Raw genomic sequence first — 20,557 nt, 5'->3', positions numbered from 1 at the left:
CACGGGCTCACTGACTCACTCGGGCCAACACACTTCACACCCCGAGTTCATCCTCCGGGATGAACAAACCTAGACTTCCTGAGCATCTCGTGGGAGCTGAAGAGAACCGCAAACCTGAGACCCTAAACAGTGACGTCATTCAATTCCTTCCCGTTACGTTTTCTGAGAAGAAGTAGCCCAAGCGTAATCAGCGACACTGTATGTTCAGGAGGAAAAAAGTGCAGTGTTTACACTTTATTTTTGACATAAAGAAGCCGTATTTACACAATACATTCATATTTTTAAGTATGTTACAGCTCTCTGTAGAAAACCATTCCATCACAAAACAGCAACTTGTGACCCCGATTCCATCTTTAAAATATTAAATCAAATGAAAATATTCCTAATTTCATAGCCCATCACAGAGGGAGACTCTGAAGGGAGGTGGGAGTGAAGAGCAGGTGACAGCGAGAGGACCCCCACCTGACGGGGACAGAGACCGGGAGAGCCCGAGGCTGGGGCACGTGCCCTCCCCCGCAACCTGGGTGACTTCCGAGGCCGCGGACGAAGCACCCCACTTCCCACTGTGTCATGAGGCCGAGCGCGGCTCTGAAGGCACAGCTCTGGCTACGCGGGGCCAGCGCCCTGGACCTGGCTGGCGGCCTTCTCGCCCGAGGGCTCCTCTGAGCCCTCCCGTTCCCTGTTCCAGTCCTTCAGGCCCTCAGGCAGCGAGGTGTCCTCGTCCAGGCTGCCGGTGCCTTCCACAAATTCCTCATACGTAGACTTTTCTGCAAATGGTCTGGGGCCCAGGAGTTCCACCATGTCGTTCTTGTCTAACACTTCTTTCTCCAGCAGGAGCAGAGCAACCTGCAATGTGAGCACCTGTGGTTAAACAGTCACCCAGCAACGTCTCTCCAATTTCATTACCTCCTATTTACAGTCAACCCCCTTCCAAAAAACAGTTTAGGACCACTGAAAAGAGATATTCACGGTCATGTCACTTTACAATAAGATGTGCAGTGTCCCCATGAAGGGCGTGGCTGCACAGTGTGGTACATCCACGTGGCCTGTGACTGTGCCCTGGACTTAGTGGGGGAGCTCTGTCCCTGACGCCGCAGAAGGACATCCTCGGGGAGGAGAGCCAGACGCAGTGTCCCTGGGCCCCACCTGCTTCCAAAGAGGGGAGGAGCTCCCTCTGGCTTACGGAGCAGAAAGAAATCCTGGCAGGAAGTGTGAGGAAGTGATGCAAGTGACTGGAGGTGGGGGTGGGGGAAAGGGTGGAAACGGAAATTTTAAAAGGTGGTTGACAAAAATAAAGACAAATGAGGCAGAGACACAATATGAAGCAGGAGATTAACGTGAAAATATGCATCTCGAAGTTCTGGTCTCTGTGTGGCTGAACCACAAGACTGACATGACACACAGCCACAGAAAAAGGGACCCCTGCCAACTACGAGCGGGGAGGTGAGGGACGGTGTCAGGAGGACAGGAAACAGGGTCACGTTAGACCCGCTCACGGTTACCACTGCCTTTCTACTTCTGCTGCCACCACGGCACCATCTCAGGAAGTTAAAACACACCCACGGCTGCTTCTGCACTGGCCTCTGACTGTCCCCCTGGAGATGGCACCCTGCTGCCACTCTACTTTTTTTAAGTTTTGGTATCATTTTTCTTTAAAGATTTATTTTTATTTATTTATTTTGGCTGCGCCGGGTCTTAGTTGTAATGTGCGGACTCTTAGTTGCGGCATGCGAGATCTAGTTCCCCTATCAGGGACCAAACCTAGGCCCCCTGCGTTGGAAGCGCAGAGTCTTAACCACTGGACCACCAGGGAAGTCCCTGCCGCTCTCTCCTTTAAATGATGAGTTTTTAAGCATTTCCACTCCAGATTCTTTCAGTACTCCTGACTATAAAACACAGGGGCTGGATGAGATCTCCATGAAGGGCGCCTCTAGCTCCAGAGCTGTGTTTCCCGCAGAGATCTGGAGTCCCCAGACACCCTGTCCTGCCCTTCCCTCTGCACCCCCTCCTCGCTCACTAGGGCCCCACACAGCGAGTCCTCCTCTCCTCCCCATGATCACTGTAGCCTGATGAGCCATCAGGGTGGGTGTCAGCCTTCTCTGCCCTCTGCCCTCTCCCCTCGGAGCCCCTGCTGCAGGCCCCTCCCAACTACCCCACGCTCTGTGAAAAGGCACCTCGGGGTCTGCCCGGCACAGCTCACAGTGGGCTTCTCTGAAGATCTGCCTATCGGACAGCATCATCTTAGAGTAGCTTTTTTCTCTATCAGTTCTTTATAGAAGACTTTTCACCTGTGCTTTTATCATGAGAGTGTGGAATATTTAAAAAACAGAAGATTCTCTCTTTGGTTGCACGGATTCTGAATAATTAAGAGTTTACTGGATGCAAGAAATCGACTGAATTAGAAAGGCTCCCTCCCTTTTGAAAGTGCTATCAAATGAGGCACGACAACGGGCGATACAAAGAATGTTTGTTCGTGGAAGGTCATAATTAAGCAAAGGTCCTACATATCTAGTTTGGCTAATTCTTTCATTTGCTGTTCCACTACCTCTTTACTCTGGAGGTGAAGAGCAGTGGTCAGTCCCAGTCAGGCCACTGGGCTCTGCATGTGGAAGCACTTGGTGGGTGAGTGCAGGTTCAACTGTGTGTCTGGTGTTGTGAACAGACTTCGTTAATCCCGCACTCACATTCCTAAGAACCAGGAGCCGGGATCATGCCCGCTGCTGCTCTTCCCACATCCCCCCAGCCCCACAGAGACAGCAGACACAGCATCAGGATGGAGGAAGGAGCCTGGGATTAACAGGCACAGGGGACGTTGGCGTCTACAAACCAACCAACCAGTCAAGCCATCAGTCTCAACTCTTTCTGCAAAACCGTGCAGAGAATCATTGGTGCAGCCGGCACTCACCTTCTCCACATCTGCTTTCTTTTCTGTGAGAAGAGCGACTGTCCTCTTGTAAGCATCGTTGATAAGTATTCGTACTTCGTCATCTATTAGTCTGGCCGTGGCTTCGCTGTAAGGCTTTTCCAACACCATGTCCCCCTGACGGGGGAGGTCAAAAGAGATTTGCCCGACCTTTTCATTCATGCCGAACTGAACAATCTGAAAAAGAATGTGTGACTAGTGGTGGGCATCCATTTCTGCTCACAGGTTTTTATAAAATGGCAGCAAATCCACTGACATGAAATCCACACACCTCACTGCAGTACTACTCTTTAACCTGCAACAACGACACGGCAGCCTTGAGTCGGCCAAGTAGACCAGGGTGTTCTGCGTAGATGGAGGTTGGGAGGACAAGACCAGAGACCCACAGGCAACATCTACAAGGCAGGCGGCAAAAGGGCAGGGACAAACCCCAATGGTGACAAGACCTGCTTGAAATCGCTCTACACGGGGGGAGGTTAGGACAGGCAAGGAGCACCCGACAGATGGGAGGAACCACCCAGGCCGCCCAGAGGCTCTTCCCGCGCCGCCTGGGCTCCAGGAACCTGTGAGGGGCGTCGGCATTCTCCCTGGGTCCACGGGGCCCGGCCTGCACCCCATGAGACCCCCACACTAACCACACAAAAACCCCACATTAAGAAGCAGCTGTGGAAGTAAAATCCAAACTGACCAGAAAAGAGAAGGCGCAGATAAAAGAGGGGAGCAGGAACAGATCAGAAAGTAGGAAGTCACGTTTTTTAAAAGTTTATGAAAACAGCAGGAAACTCTAAAACCATAAAACTAGAAAAACTGTCTTAATCCACCTCCTTCCTAAGAGATCAGGAAAACAAACTTCATGTTAAAAGTGGGCAACAGAAAAATCCCTTACAAAGTTGTTATAAGAAAAAAGTAAGGAGCAGAATAATGTCTACACAGATAAGGGAAGTGGGATGGAGAGACATCCATAAAACAGATGAAAACTGTAACCCACAACTTCAGAAAAGGCTAACCAAAATCAGGAAGGTGATGGAAAATAAGAAAGAATAACATTAAGTCAGAATCAGAAAATTTAGATGTGCTAGAACGCAGGAAATAAAAAAAGAAAACATTACAGTTATTTTTTAAATGGAGATTAAACTAGAAAGAACACAAGAGCAAACAACCCCAACAAACAAATGCCCTAAGAAAAATTATTGGGGTTTTTTGGGTTATTTTGGCAGTGCTGCACGGCATATGCGATCTTAGTTCCCCGACCAGGGATATAACCTGCGTCCCCTGCATTGGGAGCTTGGAGTCTTAACCACTGGACCACCAGGGAAGTCCCAAGAAAAATGAAAGGTATGGGAAAGTAACAGGCCCAGAAGAGCTGACATATGAATAAAAGGAGTTCCCAAAGGAAGTCACTGACATCAAGTTCCACGACAGCAAAATGACCTTGTCTGGGGATGGAGGCGCTGGTGATAAACTTAAAGGAAACAGGGGAATGGCTGTGCCCAGGAGAAAGGACCAGAAGGGACAGGCACCAGGGAGTCCACGTGGGATCCCACAGGCTTGTAACTGAACATAAACTCTACTGATGTGCTTTATATACTCTTAGTAATAAACTTGAAAGACTGAACTCTCAAAACAAGGGTTTCTTTTCCTAAGTTTTGATCGTTTTAAAATGGATTTCTCTTAAGAAGTAACCCTTGCCTGGAAAGCCTAGAGCAGTCAAACAGCAGTGCTGTTCCAGAGCCGTTGGTGCAGGTGAGGATGCAAGACGACCCTGCCCACACTCACCTGGGCATAGGCACTCTGAGTCACTTTTCGCAAGTCGTCCTGAGCGCCGGTTGTGATTCTCCCGAAGAAGATCTCCTCTGACACGCGGCCGCCCAGAGTCATGCACATCCTGTCCAGGAGCTGCTCTTTGGTGTAGAGGTACTGCTCCTTGGGTAAGTACTGCGCGTAGCCCAGCCCTTTGCCCCGAGGGATGATGGACACCTGACGAGGAGAACACAAGGTGCGCTGAGGACAGACACAGCCACTGGAGGCTGATGTGGAGCCACAGGGAGACTCACTGGCAAGGAAAGTACCACAGCCTCGGCTTGAGGAGCTGGGTGGGAGGGCCCGTCCAGGAGAGCATTTTCTCTTAGGGTAATCTCACCCGAGAGGTCTATAAAGTATTTCTTGTCTCTTATAAAACTCAACTGGAAGTGTTCAGTCCTGACAACGGGGCTGCTGCTGAGTGGTGACCCCTCCAGACTTGATGCTGGCCCCGCCTACCCCGCTTTCCAGGAGGCAGACAGAGGGGCCAGCAGCCTTCGTTTTCTAGTCCTCCTGTTGCAACTGAGTAGATTCCTTTAATTTTTACAGTCAATGCTCCCAGTTACAGGTTACAGTTCAGTGAGTTCTGACAAACAGCCTCCTCCCACAACCAAGATACAAAACATCTTCCTCTTCTCCCCGAAATCCCCTCCCCCGCCCCCACAGATGAGTTGCAATTTCTAGAACTGCGCCTAAATGGCCTCATACAGTATGGACTTCACCGTGTCTGGTCTGTGTGACTGTCCCCGAGACCCACCCCCACTGCCGGCTGTGTTAACAGTGCACTCGGCTCTACGGCCGTGGAGCAATCACTGGGTAAACACACCAAACATCCACTCCTTCTTGAGGGACTTTGGGGCTCTTTCCGGTTTATTGCTATTATGGATAAAGCAGTAAAAGTATTCCATGGACATGTTTTTATTTCTCTTGGGTAAACACACAGGAGTGGGACCATTTGGTTGTATTGGAAGCATTTGTCACCTGTATGAGAAACTGCTGAACTGGTTTCCATGGCGGCTGTCCCAGGTCAGGTGCCCGCCCGCAGGCATGGGGTCCAGCTGGACTGACCTCGGGACATGTGGAGCTTCGGCAGGGTTCCACCCACACCTCCTGGTGACTTAGGGCATCTGGTATCTTCATGCGCCTAGCGCCCATTCCTATTCCTTCTCTCGGGAAGTACATGCGCATATATCTTGCCTATTATATTACAGGGTTGCTTGTTTCCCTACCACTGAATTTTAAGAGTCCTTCATGTATTCCAGGTACACGTCCTCTGTCATATACATGTACTACAAGTATTTCCAGGGTGTGTGGCTTGCCTTTCATTTTCTCTGTGGAGTCAGGGAAACCCCCTGGGCAAGAGAGCCCCAGACACCCAAGCCTGACCCACGGTAGCAACTGCTTTTCCAGAGTGAACCCCTCCAGCTTCTGCACACTTTTCTTTCCAAACTTCGTAACTCATCTGTGTGACCCCTTCACCCCAACACCAGCAGACGTTCCTGCCACGTGGCCCAGTGTGGCCACCGTCTGTTCCATGCCAACTGCCTCACCTTCAGGAGGGGGTCCGCGTGCTCCAGATACCAGCCGGCAACTGCGTGGCCAGCCTCGTGGTATGCCACCGTCTTCTTCTCCTCGGGCTGCAGAACCTGAGTTTTTTTCTCTAAGCCTGACACACAGAACAGAAAACAAGACCCACTGCTTTAGTGACACCGACATCAAAAGAGATTTACACGATACCACACAGCGTCTCATCTAAATCGTGACTCAGAGACCAAGCTGCCTGTGACCATGGAATATTCCCAATCAGGGGCAGAACAAAGCAAAGCATCAACTTCAAAATATACAACCACCGCAAAACGCATTCACTACCCCACCCGAGGCCCACTTTCTCCTACTCTCCCACTCGAGGCACATATCTCGTTTTGAGAAATAAACAGAAATGCAAAGTAAAATTCAGCACTAGGGTCAACTTGACACAGAAAATTCAAAGAAAACAAAGACATCTGGAAAGAGCTCACTGCCTAGTCTAGGCATCGGGAATCACCAAGTAGGGGGAGACAAGGACCCGGCCGAGGAGGCAGGCACACGAGGGTAGGAGGAGAGCCAGGCCCATGAGAGGCAGCAGCCCGGCACCCCCAGGGGTACAGCCGCAGAGCAGCCCTGAGGAGGTGCCCCCGAGCCGGCCCGCGTGTTGCCAGAACTGAAGGACCCCCGCTCCAGCCTGGATGAAGGCGGACGCGGAGCTCGCCCGCACCTCTGGGCTGTAGTCTGTACTGATACAAAGCTCACAGGTGACACAAGCTTTCTCGTGTTCCAGGTACTCATCTGAGAATTTCTCAACTGGTAACACGTTACGGAGTCTGGGAGACTGAAAAAGAAAAGAGGGCGAACTGTGTTCCTGAGGACTCAGGCCAGGACAAGCACACGCCGCAGAGCCGCCAGTGGGGTGGGGAGAGGGCAGGTGGACAGCCCTGTGCTGCAGACACAGACATGCAGTTCTCATGCCCCCAAAACACAAGAACCCCCAGCTTGTCACAGGATTTCCCCTCCTCAGCTTGGATCCCGTCACAGGGCGCGTGCTGGCCCCAGTGGCTGAGTGTGAACGGCACGTCCATGCCCCTCAGGGCCTGGGCTCTGCCCCCCCCGCTGCCCTGGCCTCTTTCACAAACTCACTTTCCTACTAAACAACCCCCCTCCCCCGCTTCCCCCTGACCTAAAAGAATACAAATAGTCTTCTCCTGTGTTTACAGTGAGGGATTTTAATTCCACTCACAACTTTGTCACCTTAGACTTTTTCTTTTCCCTAACGAATCTCAAAAGGTCCAGTCACTCACTTGGTCCCGCTACAACTCCCCCCCGGCCCCCCTGCAGTGGCACCTACTCCTTGTCTCACCTGCTAATGAGCCTGCCAGGCCTGTGGCACAAAACAAGCTTCTGAAACTGCTGACAGCCGTTTCCCCCTCGGCTGTCGGCTGTGTGGCCCATGCCCTCACCCACCCCGCACCACGGGAACCACGGCCGTGCACAGGACCCCACGGGGACATCCCGCCCCGGCTCACCTCCCGCCAAACCAGCGGCCCCGAGGACGCCCTTCCCACCTGTGGCCATGGGGCTCCCACGCTCACGTCCGCTACCGCACGTTAAGGACCAGTAGGGGCTCTGGCTCCAGATGCGCCCCTTCTTCAAAGATGCATCCTCCTGAACTATCACTGACTATCCCGTTACTCAGTGGCTCAGGAAAACTCGTGTTAGTACAATACTGGCCATAAAACAATATAAAAAAAGCTCTTAAGCTTAACACTCAAGGCTTGCTAAAATCTAGGCTCCAACACCTCTCTCCACTTTGTCTTCCCTCCCACAGGAACTGCAGTCTGAGCAACTCGCCTCCCTCCCTGAGGCACAGGCCATGATGCTCCTCTGCTCACCCTTGTTCACACCACACCCCCTCCTCCTGAGCCCAGTTTAAACCCCGCTCTTCTGTGGAGCCTGCCTGGCCATTCCTTGTCACAGGGAAATCCTGTGACAAGCCGGGGGTTCTTGTGTTTTGGGGGCATGAGAACTGTGTGTCTGTGTCTGGAGCACAGGGCTGTGCCATTCCCTCCTCTGAATGCCCAAGTTCTCAAACTGCTAGTTATCTTTTTAACGGTATTAACTATAAGCTCTCTAGAAAGCAAGGAAAACACATTACTGGCCAACCCTGCTTGACAGGTGAGCATTTCCCAGTCAAACAGTTGTTACAGCTGTTCATCCATCACCAGTATCTAGCTTGGAGCACATTTAACTCATGTGATGAAATTTTTGGAAACAGGGAGGTTGTGAGTGTTTTAGAAAAACTAGACTGCTATAATTCAGGGGAGGACACCTCCCTGCTTGCCGCCCATGCAGCATGAGTGTGGCATCTCAGACCCATCCGACAGGGTGGCGGTGAGCCCCAGGCCTGGGGGGATACATGCCCTGGCCTCAAACTCACGCCATCCGCCCTTGGTCGTGGGTCCCACCAGCTGCCTTACCGCCAATTACTCGTTCAATTGCTTGTTCGAAGTGTTTCTGATTTATGGAATCTGAAAGGTGTCTCGCAGCGATCAAAGCAGCTTCATTGCAGACGTTGGCAACATCGGCTCCTGTGAAAGGGACACACACAACGGCTCACCCGCCAAATACACCTGAGCTCACTGGTCACACATTGTGAAGAAGGGAACCCAGGCCAACCGTCCACCAGCAGCAGGCTGTAGCACTCAGTCCTGCCTGGCACAACCCGGCCCCTGAACTGCACGCTGCAAGTATCAGCAGTACACAGATGCCCTCAGGCAGCCCTCCACCTTTAGAGACTGTGCAATGACAGCAAACTAAGACAGCGCTTTAAAATGCCCATCAACTTAGTTCCACCATCTCTGTTGGGAAAGTGACTTAAGTGGATATTGGGCAATCTGCTGACATATAATGAAATACATGGGCATTAAAATGATATAATGCATTCAGTTAAACAACGAAAGTTAAACATGAGAAGTTTGCCGAAAGCATTCTAGATCCTTAGGTCTCTGTAAACTATCTTTATAGAGAAAGTACATAGGGACGCAAATAGGCCGTAACACAATGTATGTGCTCAACAAAAAATATTACAAAGTCAGGCCCCTGGGACATTGAAGGTGCCTGTGCCCATGTATATAACCTTCTCAGGCTGTAGATAGATGGTCCCTTCTATTCCATGTTAAGTTTGGAAGAAGGGAGAGAGGGAACAAGAAAGGAATGGTCACATCCTGTAGACACAACAGCAGGTCGTGCTCACCCACCTGAAAACCCCGGGGTCAAGGATGCGAGTCTTCTTGCCAGCTTCTCCTTTTCCAGGGTGCTGTCCAGTTTCAGTGGTCGGAGGTGAACTTTGAAAATAGAGGCTCTTCCTTTTATGTCCGGCGGTCCTTGAGAAATTATTTTTAAGGAAAAAAAAACATAGTGAAACAGTTGCACCCCTCCTCGCAAGAACTGGATTGAATCCAGGGAAAACCATCTCACCGATAAAGATCTGCCTGTCGAAGCGCCCCGGCCTCATCAGTGCGGGGTCCAGGATATCTGGTCGGTTGGTGCCCGCCAAAATGACCACGTTCGTCGTTGTGTTAAAGCCTGGAAATAGAACAAAGGCATCACCATTGTTAAATGCCATGAGGAGGAAGGTGACAGCGTGCCTGTCCAGAACGTATGAGCATGAGGCACACCACTTTAGTTTTCTATTTATTGTCTAGTGATTTCTTAAGTCATAAACTTAATGATTTTTCTTACTATTCATCTTGTCCTTAATGATTAAGTCATATACAGTATAAGACTTAAAGATTTAAGGATCAACTACTAAAGACAAATTACCAAAGATTTAAATTTATGTAACTAGAAATGTAGATTATGTTGTCAACTTTAGAAAGTTTTAAAAAATCAGTAAGGTTAAATTTGCAAAGGAAGTGTCTGAACTCCCTGGGCCACAGGGACCACTCACTGCGTATCTGAAGGCAGGCACCACCCCACCTCCAACCTCTTCTGCAGGCTCAGCCTGCTCCTCTGACTGGCCATTTCTCAAGCGGCAATGCCGTGGCCACAGAGCCGTCACCCCCAGGACCCTGGTGCAGCCCCACCTTCTCAGTCTGGCTCCCGTACCCGGCCCAGGAACGCAGACCCGCTCAAAATCTGCCAAATTCGCACTTGCTAACGCGTGGATTTTCCTGATCCTTCAGAATCATAAATGGTTTAAGAATGAGATTATGATTCTTTAGTGAAGCATTTCACCAGTTTTTCTCTTATTTGGCACCAGGTACAAATGCCATCTTAACACCAGTATTAAGTTACGGCAGGCTGCCAGGCAAGACTATTTTTTTTGTGTGTGTGTGGTACGCGGGCCTCTCACTGCTGTGGCCTCTCCCGGTGCGGAGCACAGGCTCCAGACACGCAGGCTCAGCGGCCATGGCCCACGGGCCCAGCCGCTCCGCGGCATGTGGGATCTTCCCAGACCGCGGCACGAACCCGTGTCCCCTGCATCGGCAGGTGGACTCTCAACCACTGCGCCACCAGGGAAGCCCCAGGCAAGACTATTTTGCTATTACCTGTACTGGAATAAAAGAGACCTTAGATAGGGCTTGTTTATTTTAGAGAATCTCTCTTTGCTCTCTGTATCAGCACAGGACTCTCATTTTAGAAACATGAAGAATAATTAGAAAGCGCAGTTCAAAACACAAAAGACTTGAACATTCACCATCCATTTCCACCAGCAGCTGGTTGAGGGTATTCTCCTGCTCACTCTGCCCCCCGAAGTTGCCCCTTCCTCTCTTCCTTCCCACGGCATCTATTTCATCGATGAAGAGGATGCAAGGGGCATTCTTCCGAGCGAGGGCAAATAAGTCACGGACCTGGATGAAAATGTAAGCACTGGAGTCACTTGACAAGTGAGTGTTATCCTCCCAATAAAACACAGACATCAAGCTTCCTGTCCCCCAGGAAGGCCATCCTGTGTCACTCACTGTACAGTACAAATTTAAAAAGTTACAAGCAGCAAAGAAGTGACATGGCAAACGGTGGGAAATTTATGTAAGGTGAGCAAATATTATTTCTAAAAGCTCATCAGTTATTGTTATATAAGAAGCACGAACACTAACAAACTGACACTACATATCTTTATCCTACTAAAAGGTAACAGGTAGAGTTGTAAAGTTTGTATTCAGTTTATAAGTCCAACCACGCCGGGCTCCCTTCACGCCCGAGGCAGGCAGTAACAGCAGACACTTAATCAAAGACCCAGCGACGTGTACACACAGCAGAGGCATGACCCTCCCGAGCCCAGCCAGCTGTCGCCCCGCCCTCAGACCACGGCAGTGGGGGCCCTGCGCCCACCTTCTGACCTGCTGAGTTAATACAGTGTGAGGTGAGACTTACTCTAGCTGGACCCACACCGACAAACATCTCCAAGAACTCAGATCCACTAACGGTGATGAAAGGGACGTTGGCTTCTCCGGCTGTGGCCTTCGCCAGCAGTGTCTTCCCAGTGCCTGGAGGACCGGTGAGAATGGCACCCTTCAGATACAAAAAAGAGAAAGTACATTTGACTAGAATTTCAGAAAAATAAATTGCATATCCATAAATAATTCCAAGGTATAAATCTGTCTACAAATTTTAGTGATATACACTAAATATTTCTTAAACATGTGAACAATGATATTAGTAATTATATTAGTAATTATATTAGTTAGAATATTAGTAACATTATATTAGTAAGAAGAAAAAGAAAATTATATGACAAATATATTAGAAATTATATTAGAGAAACATAGAGAAAGTAATTATATTAGGGAGAAGAGAAAGGAAAAGACTATTAGAGACTATACTGTTTTTTTTTGTTTTGTTTTTTGCGGTACGTGGGCCTCTCACTGTTGTGGCCTCTCACGTTGCGGAGCACAGGCTCCGGACACGCAGGCTCAGTGGCCACGGCTCACAGGCCCAGCCGCTCCGTGGCATGTGGGATCTTCCTGGACTGGGGCACGAACCCATGTCCCCTGCATTGGCAGGCGGACTCTCAACGACTGCGCCACCAGGGAAGCCCGAGACTATACTGTTTTAAAAAACTTGGGGGGCTTCCCTGGTGGGGCGGTGGTTGAGAATCTGCCTGCCAACGCAGGGGACACGGGTTTGAGCCCCGGTCCGGGAAGATCTCACATGCGGCGGAGCAACTGGGCCCGCGAGCCACAACTACTGAGCCTGCGCATCTGGAGCCTGTGCTCCGTAACGAGAGGCCGCGATAGTGAGAGGCCCCTGCACCGCGATGAAGAGTGGCCCCCACTTGCCACAACTAGAGAAAGCCCTCGCACAGAAACGAAGACCTAACACTGCCATAAATAACTAACTAAATAAATAAATAAAAGCTGAGCTGATGGCCTTCTTCACTAAAGTTGCCTCCTTAAAAAAAAAAAAAAAAAAAACTTGGTAAGGATGTGAAATTTGAAATACTTATCTTACTTTTTAAGATTTTTAGTGTTGCTTTTTAGACCTAACAGTATATAAGGGGTGACTTAAGCTGGGAATCTACTAATAAACCACCTGAGGTTTACTTCAATAAGAGACAAATATCACACTTCCAACTTACATTTTGCTTATTTTCTTTCCTTTAAAATTTCACAAATGAAGTAAAAATCTAATAACCAGTGATGAACTTAAAAAGAATACTGTTTGCTCAAACACTGTAATTACTTAAGTCGTGGAGATGCCTAAGTATGATGTGAACAGGTACGCAAGTATAGCAAATTATAAAACTACAAAATGTGACTTTTTATCCGTGGAGGCAGGCAGGACATGAAATCAAGAAAATGATGATTCCCTTTACAAAGGACTCCTTTAAAGTAAACTTTATTAACGGGTTTTTAAAAGAATTAGTTAAACATTTTCTCTTCATTTACTTAATGCCTGAGCCTGGCCCTGGGGACACAAAGATGGGCAAGGCTACCCGTGGCGGCAGTGGGCGGGGGGAGGTCTGTCCTCCACGGAGTCCTGGGCCATGAACCTGAGTTCCAGGCCAGGCCTGCTCATGGTGCTGAGAGAGGGACAGCGAGGTCACAGCAGAGGCAATGGCCTGGGGGCTGCTGAGAGAGGGGTGTCTAAGTTGCCCTGGAGGGAGAAGGCAGCAAACCAAGGGGAGAGGACACACATTTTCTCGGGAACACACGCTACCTGCAAGAAGACACGTCCACGCAGGACAGCCGACCTGAAGAGACGCGCAAGTTAAACGGAGACTAGTAAGTTAAGATGGAGGAAGGAGAGAAAAAGAGCTACTTTATAAGTAATCAAACTTCATAAAATTGTAACTTCAGAGATCAAGAAATACTTCAGAAGATTTTTGGGTTAATGAGCTGAAAACCGTCTTCTGAAAGTTCATTTTACCTTTGGGATTTTTGCTCCTAGGTCTTGATACTGCTTTGGGTTTTTCAGGAAATTCACAAATTCCATTATCTCTAGCTTGGCCTCCTCGCAGCCCGCCACATCTTTGAACTTCACATCTATCTCGTCCTTTAGGACCTTGGCAGTGGTTTCTCCGACACTGAAGAGTCCGCCCATGCCCCGGCCCGTGCGGCCGATGCCGGCCGGCCCCCTCCGGATGGTGTAGAGCAGGAAGGTGATGATGAGCACGGTGGGCAGCATGCTCAGCAGGAAGGAGCTGGGGGCCACACAACAGCGCAGTGCTCAGGCGAGCAGCCCTGGCTCGGCTGCCCTGCAAGGGACCCGCCACCCCATAACTGCACACGGTTTCTGCCTGTGCAACACCGGGCTATCCGGGTACATCTGAGGCACAAGGAGACTCTTAGTGTGTCAGTATCACTGAAGGAGAATCTCAGAAAGACCAAAGAAAAACCCGTTCTCAACACGTACGCTGTCCAGTGGTGCTTTATTCCTACCTCAAGAACTACCATTTATGCACAGGACAGACCTGTGATTTACTATCACCACATCAAAATTTCAAAGAAATTTCATTCAAATTGCTCATTTAACAATTTTAACATGATTCTGGTGTTAGCCTGAGTAGAAATTCCAGTTCTCTTATTGGAATGCATCAACTTATTCTGAAGAGATGTCTTCCAAATATTCAATCCTTGCGAAGGCAACAGTGGTGAAAGCTGTCTCTGGGCGGCTCGTGCAGGCTCACAGAGACCCAAGGGCAGGGGTGCCCTCCAACCCATGCCTGCCCTGGGGGGAGCAGCTCAGGGATGACTTAGAGCCTTTTGCCTTCTGTTTGTCTTAATAAAGTCAATTTCCACACAACTACAGCCACAGACATATACTTATACTGGGTAACATAATGCAATTTAGTTTAACTTACCCTAAGAAATTTAGGTCAAAACCTGGTACATGGTTTAGGTAAAAAACAAAACAAAACAAGAATAAAACCAGGATTAGCTTTCTAACTCTTCATCTATTATAGAATTTTAAATGCTGCTATAGCATTTAAACCATGAACAATTTACCCTTTGGTTTATTTCTGGAGAAAAAAAATAAACACACTGACAATAAATGTTTAAGGAATGGTGCAACAAAACTTTGTGTAATGTTTCAGGACCAGCCTATAAAGTTAAGTAATTATATGATAACCTCAGGGACCAAGGGATATACTGCATCACGTGTGAAATAATCTCGGCAGCTAGCTGGATCTATTAATAATACTGCAGGTAGATTGCAGGTCTACATACACCAAGACTCAAGAGAGTCCCTGAGGCCGAGTAAGACCATCAGCTCAATTAACACGCTAGCTACCTCTTTCTCTGCTCTCTTACGTGTACAAAAAAATTAAGCTTTATTTCTACTTTCACTCTCAAACTGGTAACTCTAAATCAAGGTATGCGTTCTGCATTTAATGCAAATGGGGTCACCACCAGGAGGTCTACCAGGGCGTCCATGTGTGAGCACTCAAAGGCCATGTATTCCCAAATAAGCCCAAAGACAAGCAACTCCTGAAGTCAACAAGCTGTTCCTGAAAGACTCAGACCTGAAGTGGCCTTTCTAAAGACAAATAACCTTTAAGGGAAGAAGCAGCTCTGACCAGAAAAGAAGAAGCATTACTTAAAAATCCTGGAAATTCTGTGAAATATAAATGTAAAAGATAGTTAAAAGGTGGGAATGCCACTCTTTAACACAAAGGGGCTCTTTATGCTAAAATCCCACTCAAGAATGGTGCATTGGACATTAACCCCAAACCACTGCTTAATAAAGATAAATATTAACATGTAGAAAATCAACCAGTCTCCAGCAAACTAGTAAGTTACTAACAGTTGAAAAGAACTCTGGCCAAACTGAGAGGCCTGTTGAGAATATAAAGTGTGATGCGCTGCCCCCTGCTGACAGAATACACAGTGAGCCCCGGGAGCACAGGCAGCCTCCTGTGTTCACAGACATGCTTCTTACCCATCACTCTCAGCAATGTAGACCACAGGGACCCGATTCTCCCCTTCTATGCCCAATTCCTGCTGTAAAGTTTCCAGATTCCGCTCAAAGGTGTCCACACTGCCAATATTGAACCAGACATACTGCTGTAAGGACAGAAAAACAAAATATCCTAATTTTGTTAGGGGAACGAAGAGGAAACAAAGGATTCAATTCACAAAGGGTTCAACTTCCCAAGAATTTTTCAGAAATACAGCAAATTTACAAATTAAAAAACCCAACAACACAATGTTTTAACAATGCAGTGACTAAGCTTCACTCAGTGAGAACCCTTGACAAGCCTCAGCCAGTAAGCATTTCTATAGCAGCATTCCTCCAGAGTCCTAAAATTGTAAACTTGAAAAATGAAAACTCTCTTTGAAAAAACAACCCTTTTCATAAACAAACAAGCGTCCTTTTCCTCTTGTCCACTTCTCAGGAACTTCTTAGCTGCCTGGTCCTAAACTAAACACCAGCCTGCGGCAGGGATGGCACTTCTCACTGTTGGGATGGTTCCCAGCCCCAGGTGCACCACGACGCCCTGGGTCCTCAGAAGGAGGTGCTATCACCGACCGCTAGGAGGCAGCTCCACCCAATGGGACAGAAATACCCTCCAGTCACTGGACCTGGGAGTTCCTGGGATCCTAGGGAGGGACACCCGAAGGGCTGGAGGCAATGGCGATGCTCCCCACCAGCACAGGGCTCCCCACTGTGCTGGCATTTACTGTCCCAGTTTGACAGAGGACAAAACTACAGGGGTGACCTCACCACTCCCGGTTACACATCTAGGAAGTGGGTGGCTCTGAGCCCAGGCTGGCTCCAGGGCCAGCGACAATAACCAGCAGGCCACACTGGCTCTCCGATACAACCACTTCCACCTCTGGAGCTTCCCCACACACTTGCCCCTCTTCCCAGCACCCGGCAAGCATTAGCTGCACTGCACAGCCCTGAAAGACTTTGTTCCTCCTCTAACCTGCAAACGCCTAAAAAACATGTAAACCTCAGACACCTGAGACGTGTACACAGACAAGAGCAACACGTCCCCGCAACCATTCCACCACCAGGGTTACTGAGTGGGGGCCGTTACTCTGGTGTTTCTCTCCACGTGTCTAAAAACAAAAGACGGCGAGTAAGTTGTATAATATTCTATAACAATAGTCCTCGGTAAGTTGTTCACAGACAAAGCTACACAATTCCTGTGGTTATAGGTCCCAAACGTGTCAATGACAGAACACTCCCCAACTTAGCTCCCACCACCAATGGGGCAACAAGCTAAATGATGCCTCACACCAGAGAGTTGGGTGGACCAAGGCCCAGCAGCACGGAATTCCAGGGACAAGACCTAGGTGAGACCCTCTGGGGTGGGTCCCAGCTCCGCAGGTGATTCCTATGCACACTGAGGTTTGACAACCACCACTGACCTACACAATCTCATTTGAGAGCTAAGCCCTAAGAGCATTAGTGTCACTCCCATTTTAAAGATAAAGGAACTGAGGCTTCGAGGGGTTAGACCGTAGAGCTAGTAAAGAGCAGAGTTTATCTGAGGCTAAGTGTGTCAGACTCCAAAGCCTGTGCTTATACAGCACAGCACAGCAATTAATATCGCTATGCCATAAGCAGTTGGACACTGAAAATCTTATACCCATTTCCGAAAGCTTGAAATAGTCTTTATTAAACAGGCAATACATATTCTCTGTAAAAAAACTAAAGAAACACAAACATAATGAAAATAAAAAGCATCCATGACCTCAATATCCAGAGATAAACACTATTAGCAATTTTGATGTTGTTTTTTCAAGGTTTCATAATACCCTTTTTACAATCTTGAAATACGCACAATTTTGAAAAGAAATCAACATAATACCTTAACTGTAATATAAAGGAGTGATACAAAGTGATTTATAATAAGATGGTACTAATTTCAATATGAAAACGCTCGTGCATGCCAGTACTAAGTGTAAAAACTGCTCCCCAGGGAGGAGCAGGCCCTACTGAGAGCCGAGCCCCAGCAGGCGATTAGAGAGGGACGTGAGGAGCCGCTACTACTGACCAGGGGCCTAATGGGCCTGTTTATATGGTTCTAATTTTTTGCCCTATAAACAATGTTTTGGAGGACATCCTTGCACAGACACCTTTACATGCATCCCTAATTATTTCCCTAGGATTATTACTGAAGCAAAATTACTGGGTGTATGCGTACTTTCAAAACTGCTGATAAATACACTGCCAAACTGTCCTCTTGAAAGGGAGTGCCAATTTAATTCCCAGCACTAAAAGTCTGAGGAACAGTTCTGAGGAAAAAAAGTAGCATGGTTATTAGTGAACATTTCATCATAAGATAAAGAGAATGGGGGGAAGGGATTAAGACAATTCAAACAACTTTCCTAACAGTGATTGAAATACCAAAGTCCTATGACGTTACAGATATTCTTATATTTATTGATATGTTATCAGAGACATGGTCACCATCAGTTCTCGTTTTCCTTAAATGTTGCCCCATCCAGGCAGGATGATGACGAAATGGTGAAGCGAAGGCATCCTGATATAGAAGGGATGCAGCCTGGAAAAGGGCTGGCCCTAGGGGAGCTGTAAGATCGCAGGATGCCCAGGGGCTAGGAGTGGGCCTGGGGGTCAGGTCCAGGAGGGCTGGGAATCACCTGGGAACCTCATCTGCCCCCTCCCCCTCCCCCCCATAATCCCCTCAACCCACTCTGGGGTCTCTGGAACACGGTTCAAACTGGTTGGACAAGAAATACAAATTTTTTTTTAAAATAAGAACAGAAATGGAAATTAAAATAATATAACATCACAAAACAGTTGGGAGAGATATGACCAGAATGCTTTTTTTTTTTTTTTTTTTGCAGTACGCGGGCTTCTCACTGCTGTGGCTTCTCCCGTTGCGGAGCACAGGCTCCGGACGCGCAGGCTCAGCAGCCATGGCGCACGGACCCAGCCGCTCCGCGGCATGTGGGATCTTCCCAGACCGGGGAACAAACCCGTGTCCCCTGCATCGGCAGGCAGACTCTCAACCACTGCGCCACCAGGGAAGCCCCAGAATGCTTCTTAAACTGATTTGACAGAAGCTGTCTTAAGACATAAGCAATTCAGATTTTAACATTTTTTTTTCTTAACCAAACAACTGTTTTCTCAGTCTTGAAAAATCATAGATACTGGAATACTGAAAACTAGATTTCACGCACTGGTTCCTAAATGAATAGCCAACGTGATCACCAAACCAAACCAAAACCAAAACCACTGCCCAGCCCCTGCACACGTTACGGACACAACGTTCACATCCTCACTGTCAGTGAGGACCCTGGTGGCTGCGCTGCCCAGCTCCGACACGGCCAGCGTCCATGGCTACCGCAATGTGAGGGAATGCTTGCTTTTCAGTTTTACATCTGAAAAGTTAATTTACAGCTAATTCACATCAATTAATAAGATCATTTACCCCATCAACAGGAGTTTTTCCTGGTGTAAAAGTCACTCGAACAAAACGCTTGTTGACGACTTCCAGTCTGTCTACCTGGAATTTTAAGAAGTTAAATATTCAAACATAAATTTACACAAAGACTTGAGATATTCTTTTAAGCTCATCTGAAATGCCTATATTTCAGACACACAAAAGAATATAAAGTAAAGAAAGAAGATAACATAAGGATTCCCCGTGTTCCCCCCTCCGGCTTGAGAAAGAAAACAGCACAAACACTGCTGAAGCCCCCAGTCACCCAGAGGTGGCCGCTCTCTGCAGCGGGTGCTGGCCACCCCAAAGCAGGGCCTGGTCCCGGGCCACAGAGACCCAACCCTAAACAGACACTCACTTCTGCCTGTTTTTAAACTTTAAAAATGGTCTCATCTGGCATGCACTTTTCTACAACTTTTTCTTCTGTCCTTGTATCTGTAAGGTCTTTCCTTGCTGACATGTCAGTTCTGCAGGGTACCCCATTTTATAAGTACACCCCAAGTTAGTGGTCCATTCTCCTGTTCACAGACATTCAGACTGTTTCAAACACTCCCCCATCACAAACAATGCTGCTGTGAACAGTCCTGTGTATACCATCTGGACACATCTTCAAGAACTTCCCTAGGATACGTACCTGTAGATAAACACAGTCCAGCTAGGCTGCAGGGCAAAATCGCTCTCCAAAACACTACTGTCCTCACTTGCTATTAAAAGACTTTTAAATTTCTGCCCCTCTAGGGTATAAAATGGTTTAAACTTGATTTTCCTGCAAGCTCCTAACTACACAGGGTTCTGAAGATCGCTTGCACACCTCACCCCGAGGCCTCTGGCTGCTGTGGAGTGGAGCACTTGCAGGGGGGGCCTGTTTCCTGCCGCTGTCAAGTCTGCTCTGGCAGGAAGTCTGGAAGGTACGAGCCCAATATGCGAAGTGAGGGAGCCCTGGATGGTTCCAGGAGGAACCGGAATGGGGGCTCACCATCTGGAAAGGACTGACTAGAGAACTCTACCCCGCATAAAACTGCTGGGGCAACGGTAGACTGACTGCAGAGAACCAGCAGGTCAGGAGGAGATGTGGCTACAGAGCCAGGACCTGTCCCCACACTCGAAGGACAGGAGTCACTTCTTAGAAAGCAGGCTCCTCACGACACCTAGGAATCACACATGTGAGAGCCTCACTTGCTTCAAAAATCTGAGTAGATAATCGTTTCCATTTTGTCCATCCTCACCTTACTGTACAACCTTTAAAAATAATTTTAGATTCTTTATATTTCATAAGGATTAATATCTTTATTTTATTCAGTTCATTGATGAAAAATCCAGTATTGAGAGCTTAAATCATTTCCCCAAGGTTACAGAGCAGGCCTAATCCTGGTTCTCTTACTATCACTTTACTTTATCAATTCTAAGATGGGCATTTTTCATATTTTAACCTCTCA

At 48.1% G+C, this 20,557-nt stretch overlaps 1 protein-coding gene across 2 annotated transcripts in view; it reads right to left on the bottom strand.

Annotated features, from left to right (window-relative positions):
• Positions 1 to 203: 203 nt before the first annotated feature.
• The window catches only part of AFG3L2 (AFG3 like matrix AAA peptidase subunit 2), a 28,299-nt gene continuing 7,945 nt past the window's right edge, over positions 204 to 20,557 (bottom strand). The window contains exons 6-17 of one of the 2 annotated variants that reach the window (XM_082640715.1): positions 19,110 to 19,184; positions 15,641 to 15,762; positions 13,628 to 13,901; positions 11,633 to 11,770; positions 10,956 to 11,109; positions 9,734 to 9,841; positions 9,514 to 9,639; positions 8,734 to 8,844; positions 6,274 to 6,389; positions 4,700 to 4,900; positions 2,906 to 3,100; positions 204 to 846 (exon numbers count right to left, since the gene is read on the bottom strand). In XM_082640715.1, the coding sequence (XP_082496841.1) occupies positions 607 to 846; positions 2,906 to 3,100; positions 4,700 to 4,900; positions 6,274 to 6,389; positions 8,734 to 8,844; positions 9,514 to 9,639; positions 9,734 to 9,841; positions 10,956 to 11,109; positions 11,633 to 11,770; positions 13,628 to 13,901; positions 15,641 to 15,762; positions 19,110 to 19,184 (1,860 nt within the window). In that variant the 3' untranslated portion in view covers positions 204 to 606. Of the gene's footprint in view, positions 847 to 2,905; positions 3,101 to 4,699; positions 4,901 to 6,273; positions 6,390 to 8,733; positions 8,845 to 9,513; positions 9,640 to 9,733; positions 9,842 to 10,955; positions 11,110 to 11,632; positions 11,771 to 13,627; positions 13,902 to 15,640; positions 15,766 to 19,109; positions 19,185 to 20,557 lie in introns of both variants that reach the window. The other variant, XM_082640714.1, reaches the window with a different exon arrangement.

This window comes from Mesoplodon mirus, assembly GCF_964341445.2.
Source record: "Mesoplodon mirus genome assembly, chromosome: 13".
Classification (NCBI taxonomy): domain Eukaryota; kingdom Metazoa; phylum Chordata; class Mammalia; order Artiodactyla; family Ziphiidae; genus Mesoplodon; species Mesoplodon mirus.
This window is presented reverse-complemented; position numbering and strand designations above follow the sequence as displayed.